At 35.7% G+C, this 6,680-nt stretch overlaps 1 protein-coding gene across 1 annotated transcript; it reads right to left on the bottom strand.

Annotated features, from left to right (window-relative positions):
• Positions 1 to 839: 839 nt before the first annotated feature.
• LOC104600162 (glucan endo-1,3-beta-glucosidase 8-like) lies at positions 840 to 2,586 on the bottom strand. The gene is made up of 2 exons (XM_010263004.2): positions 2,147 to 2,586; positions 840 to 2,019 (listed from the first exon to the last, which is right to left on the bottom strand). Exons 1-2 carry the CDS (start codon positions 2,485 to 2,487, stop codon positions 915 to 917), a joined length of 1,446 nt encoding a protein of 481 aa, XP_010261306.1. The 5' UTR covers positions 2,488 to 2,586; the 3' UTR covers positions 840 to 914.
• Positions 2,587 to 6,680: the final 4,094 nt, after the last annotated feature.

The raw sequence follows: 6,680 nt of genomic DNA, 5'->3' as shown, positions 1-6,680 counted from the left end.
ATGGTGGTAGTAATTACTACTGTTGTTGTTGTTGTCTCTGTTAGTGTCATTGTTCCCTCCTCTTCTTCTTATACTACTTTTTTTTTCTTTCTTTCTTTCTTTCTTTTTCAGTTGGCATCCACATCCCTCCTGCCCTAATATTCTAATCTAAAAGGTTAAGATTTAAAATTAGATGTTAGAATGAACTCAAGTGTTTGAACCATTTGATCCAAATGGTTAGACTGCTGACATGAAAATCAATGGTCAAAGTTTTTTCATTTCCATGTCAGTTTTTAAAACTTTGAGCAAATGTTCAATTAGAGCTACTATACACAAGGCCATCCAATGAAAGTTGGGACCATATCAATACTTTTTTCTCAGTTACTAGTGTAAGAGAACATGTTATGCATGTGTGCAAGTATAGGGGTGTTGGTGCTTTGGTTTGATTTGAAGAAAATCTCTGACTAAACTAGTAAATTACAATTTGAGAATTTCTTAGACCAAACCAAACCATTTTAGCATAGAAACCAAATCATACCAAATAGTTTTATTATGGTTTGGTCTGATTCCTAATATGGTTTGGGCTATTTAACTATTGGGCTTAACTCAATTAGAAAGCCCACCATACATACACATATAATTTAGTTTAGTTTGATTTATGGTTTGGTGTTGTTTCTAAAATTTAGAAAACCAAATCAAACCGTTTGAGGGTAAACCAGACCAACCAATTTCAGTTTGGTTCAGTGCACTTTGGGAGTATAGACCATATATATAATATAATGAACACCCTATGTGAAAGCAGTATACTTTTTTCTAACAAATTAAAAGTGAAAGTATATAAGAAATTAAATCACATTAACTAGAAGAAAAATAAAAAGAAAAGAAATTAAAAAATCGCTGACATTTCTTCTCTTCAATCCCCATTGCTTTTCCTCCTACAATAATGTGAACCTAATAATAATCATCAAAATCAAAAACAGTGTCGTCGTAGATCTCAATTCAAGTCTCTCACCGGCACTCACAATCTCAATCGGGAAGAGACAAGACCCTCGAGAGGCATTCTTGGTTGTTAAAACCGCCAATCCCTGAAAATCACAAGCTTGAACATCCTGGTTTTGCATTTGGAAATACATATTGAATGCATATGATACGTTCCCGTAAATGTCCATGCCGTTACACGACCCTCCATACACCAGAGCCGAACAGTCTGCGTAGGTGCAAGCGTAGTCCATGTTGGCCGGCACCAGATTCACGTTCTTGATTTTTCTGTCCAGTATGCACCACTGTGCCGGCAAGTATTGCACCCCCTTTGCACCCACCGGGAGCTTATCGTGTCCTTGGCCGGAGAAGTCCATCGGAAACTTTGGCTTGCCGTCGTATCGAAAGATGCCCCAATGTCTCTCGAAAAAACCTGGTAAAATGCTCTTCATGTTCTCGTCGAAAAGACCGAACAGGTAGACGTCCATTTTCCCGGGTCTCAATGGGGTGCCCTTGTCGCTTGCCAGCTTCTTAAACAGGCCGTCGTAGAACCTCTTTGCGTAGTGCACATTGGCTTTCTTGTGTCCGTCGGTAGGCCACCCAATCTCGCCGATGATGATCTTCAGGTTGGGAACGCCGGCCTTCTTCAACGACCAGACAAGTGTGTCGTGGTTGGCATCAAGGACGTTGGTGTACTTGATGCCATTGTCGACGATTGGACTGCTGTCGCTATCAAAGAAAGCAAACTCCATGGGAAAGTCGTCGTTCTGGTAGAGGCTGAGGAATGGATAGATGTTGACGACAAAGGGCGCATTGTTGGCGTTGAGGAACTTGACTATTTTGATCATGAGCTCCCTTATGTCCTTACGGAAGTTCCCACCCGATGGCGTGCCTGTTGAAGAGTCATAGACATCTGCATTTAGGGGGGTGGTAGCTTTGATCTTATCCCCAAGGCCGGCCTCGTCCAGGGCTCTCTGGATGTTCTTTAATGCTGGGAAAGTATGATTGGTGAATCTACCATTGTAGCTCTTGAGGAAAGGCTCATTTCCAATCGCAACATACCTGTAAATTGATCAGGAACATGAGAGAGAGAGAGAGAGAGAGAGAGAGAGTGTGATATAAATAATTACAAGCTCTCAATTAAAAAACAAACCCAGAATTAATTGTTTAGTTCTAGCTAATTATTTACTTGATATCAACTCCTCCCTTGTACAGATGTGATGTAATGTTGTCATGCACCCAGTCTTTGGCGTTATCATAGTCATCACTAAATCGTTCAAGCTGATCATTTGGTATTGCGACCATGACTTGGATACCGCTCCCTGCCAAGGAATTTACGGTCCAAGAATCTGAATCAAACAACTTCACCTTCTTTATCCCATTGTCCTTGAGCATGCGGACAACAGTGGCTGGAAGTAAGGGGTGGGACATGATAATCCCCCAGTTCACACCAATCCCTTGTGCTGGATTGGCGGAGAGCAACACTAGACAGAAGACCCATATCATCAGGACCTTGGCTCGGACGGCCATGGTTATTCACCACCCCCTAGCTATGACAGGAGTATCAAGGAGGAAGCTAGGCAACACAGTAGGGCTTGGATTCGAGCAAGTAGTTTTGGGAACGGAGCACATATGATTTAGTAGGGGAGTTTTGAATTAATGAGTTGGAAATATTGCAGGAGTGTAGAGAGAATGTAAAGGTTTTCTAAAGCTGGGGGGAGAGACCCCTTCTCATTTCAGTTGGCATTCAAAAAGTTGTTGGCAGCTCAACGGCTTTTTACCACTTCCTACACCACATACAAGTCGGCACTATTAGTTAATTAGATGGTCGCTTACTGTTATTGTTTAGGTCCCATTAACCAGATCCGGAAGATAAGCATGTAAAGTAATAATTGGTTGGTATACTAAGGTTAGATTTGAAATACTGTAAGAGTTCTTCCCAAGATTTAGGCTGTGTTAGGGCTAGGTTAAACAATATTTCACGCGATGTGTAAACATCATTTGAACACGACACGAGTTTAGAGGGTCTGGGTTTACGTTAGTCGTTTAACATGATTAATGAATGTGCCAATTTTTTTTGACCCACTTAACTAGACCTATTTATAACAAAAAAAAAAAAAAATCATTTAGGGTCCATTTGGTTTGCAGTCAGAAGCGGAATCAAAATCGGAATCAAGATTTGAAATCAGAATGGTCCATTCCCATAGTCTGTTTGTTTCAGACATGAATGAAAATGAGAATTAAAATCAGCAGAATAGGATTTCATTCCCAAAGGAGGGCCAGGGAATGGCCATTCCCTCAAATAGTAGAATGCCATTCAGTAGGAATGGAAATAGATTCCGATTCTTCCCAATCAAACAGTTGAAATCGGAATAGCCCATTCCGATTCCTATTCCAGACCTCTTTTCCTGCTAACCAAACGGACCCTTAATATAAATGGTCTACATTATATTTAGATAAAATGCTGATAATGGTCTACATTATATATATATATATATATATATATATAGCGTGTTGGTTTCATGTTAATTTGAATTATATGTATTATTTAGGATAGAGTTAAATGGGTTGTCGAGATTATATTGTCATGTGGTGTTAATTGAAAATGACCGTTTAAATAAACGAGTTAACAAGTTACCCATGTGATAAATAAATCGTGTTCATACATGTTTGAAAATCTAATTAACATGTACTATTAATTAATCATGTTGTGTTCATCATCAATATCTATGTATTTAAATACCCTTATCTTGACATGATGCAAGAGCACAAATTACCACTTCTAATTAGGGACCCAGTGTTCAAGTGAATTGAATGGGCTCAGATTTGCTACTCACAAGTTATTCAATTCCCACATCCCTACCCATGGGACATTATGACTGTAAATTGGGAATATCTTCTGTGTCATTCATGGGAATGGGAAGATGTCCCCAATGCATGGCAGTGGTGTTTTTTAGGTAGGAAACTAAGGATGTGGAAATAGTTTGTGGATAATAGATCCCAGTGGACTTGAATCCATCAATAACTTGACTATTGTTGCCCCATTTATTTTATTATTATTGAAAATTCAATTAGTCAGTGCTTGGGTTGGTATTGGATCCCATGTCCAACACTTAGGCTTTGTTTTTTTGGTATGCTTTCAACTTCTAATGTCTTAAAATCAAAAGACTTCAGACATTAGACTACTCTTTTAATATCTCTTGTTTTTCAGACATTTGACATTTGACCTAACAACCTTTTTATTATTTATCCCCAAAATTCCTTTTGTACATTTTATTCATTATTTATTATTAGTAGCACACTCTTAATATACTAAAACTTTATAAATAATATACTAAAATATTACTTTAATAATTTTATTATTAATAAATATGATTTATCATAATAATATTTATTATTAAAATAATAATATTATTATATTATTTAATTATTTATTATTCAAATAATAAGAACAATAATTTATGATTTTTTTAATTGACTCTATAATATGTGGTATGCAATACCAAAAAAAGAGAATAAAATATATCAAGTGACAACTTTAATTTCTTATTATTTAGATTCAAATTGGATATTATCCATGGGGTTTTGATCAAAATTGATTTTTTTTTAAAGAGTGATCAAATTTGGATATATTTACCAAAAAATGAATATTAAATACTATTAATAAATTAAACTAAAATAATGCAAATATTATATATTATTTTTTAGTAGAAAATATCATTATATTATTTTTTTAAGTCATAAGGCAATTCCATTCATCATAAAAAATCAGTTACATTGTTCAGAAGAAATAACATGAGAAGCAAAGTATGTTGTCAAAGTGTTACTTGGTATCTTAAAAGAACTGAACTTAGCTAAGTGATGAGTAGCAGCATTACGATATGGTGTTTGGTATTAGAGTCATTTTTCAATGGCGTTTCCACCATGTTAGAGCCATGTAAACCTATTGTTCTCTTCCTCACTTTTTCTTCTTTGGTTGAGCATTTTCAAGATGTTTTTCGAATACATTGAATGCCTTGGATTTTGTAAGAACAATATTTGAAGAAAATGTCCTTTTGGCATTTCTTGCAATGAAAACAACACTATCACCATTTTGTCTATATGATAACTAACTAGCACCAAACAACAATTAATGTAAAACTATGCATAGAATTCTGAGTTATTTTATTAAATTTCTGGTTGTTGTATGATAAAACGAACATGAGCGTAAATAGTACTAAACCGAACAATGCTGGAGGGGTAGACGTTAAGCTCCCAAGTTCAGCTATGGTACAAGTACAATGAAATCTCCAATGGGGTTGGTTGTCTGTGAAGTCCCCAATAGGATATTTATGAAAGTTTGAGAATCAAGTCCCCAATAGGATATTAATTGAAAGTTTGAGAATCACCATCAATAATAACAGATGTTAAAGCCAGATCCTTAGCGAAGCGCAAGAGCCATCAAGAAAAGGTAGCAGCAGCTTCAGCCCCCACTGATGAGATGAACTCTAACAAACAAGAAAGGCTACCAAGTGGTGGTTTGGACTTTGGACCGCATTTCTGCTGATGGATGGGTATGCCCCAAAGCTCTTGAGCTTGAGTTTGGACCATTATAATCAATGTGGGTTAAGGGTGGAGTGCTCGAAGATTGACTTGCTTCTCTAACCAATCTCTCCCTTAGGTTTGGTTGCAACTTGCAAGATCTTTTTACAGGTTAATATGGGTAAATTGCTGAAACATCACTTGAAGTTTCTAGTTGTTGTTGAAACCTCCCCTGAAGTTTAATTGGTAATTGCAATGACCTTCTCGGAACTTTTTGACATAACTACAAGTAGACCCCCTATGGTAGAATCTTCTAAAACAAAGCATGAAAATGTCCAAAATACTCATGTAGTTACTCTTAACAAAAATGTTTTATTTTTCAAATTTTTTCTTCATATGAATCACTACCCCAAATCCTTCCAATCTCTTTTTTGAAACTGATAAAAACAGTTGTATTGTTTTTTTTTCCACAGAAACCAGCTTCAATAGTAAATGTATGGGTATTTTTGGATATTTTTATGCTTTTTATGAAAAATTCTATGGAGTAGGGCTGTTCACAGGTCAGGTTGGGTCGGTTTACTAGTTTTTTTTCAACCGACCCGACCTGGTCGGGTTACCTAAAAATTAAACCGAAACCAACCCTCTATTAAGCAAAACCGACCTGGTCGGTTTAGGCCGATTTGAGTCGGTTTTGGTTTAAATATATACATTTCCGAAATATATATTTCAGCTTTATATATATATATATATATATTTCGAAAATATACATATTATATATAATATTTTAGAATATATTTTCTGGAAATATATTTAAAACTGAAATATAATTTCAGAAATATTTATATTTAAAACCAATATATATATATATATTTAAAACTGAAATATATATTTCAGAATATACATATTATATATAATATTTCAGTAAGAATATATTTATAGATAACTCAGTTCGATTTGGTTCGATTTCAGTTTTCATGTGTGAAAGCTGAAACCGAACCGAATTATCGATTTACCCATCTTTTCAACCTGAAACCGACCAGTGGTGAAGAAAAACCGACCAAATTGGTTTGGGTCGGACCGGATTGGTTGATTTGGTTGGTTTGAACTTATTTGTGAACAGCCCTACTATGGAGGTCTACTTGCAACTTTATTAAAAAGTTCAGGTAAGGTGATTGTAATTACTAAACTTCAAGAGAGGTTTT

This window comes from Nelumbo nucifera, chromosome 5 (assembly GCF_055504915.1).
Source record: "Nelumbo nucifera cultivar China Antique chromosome 5, China Antique-T2T, whole genome shotgun sequence".
Taxonomy (NCBI): Eukaryota; Viridiplantae; Streptophyta; class Magnoliopsida; order Proteales; family Nelumbonaceae; genus Nelumbo; species Nelumbo nucifera.
Note: the sequence above shows the minus strand (reverse complement) of the source record. Positions and strands in the feature narration are given on the sequence as shown.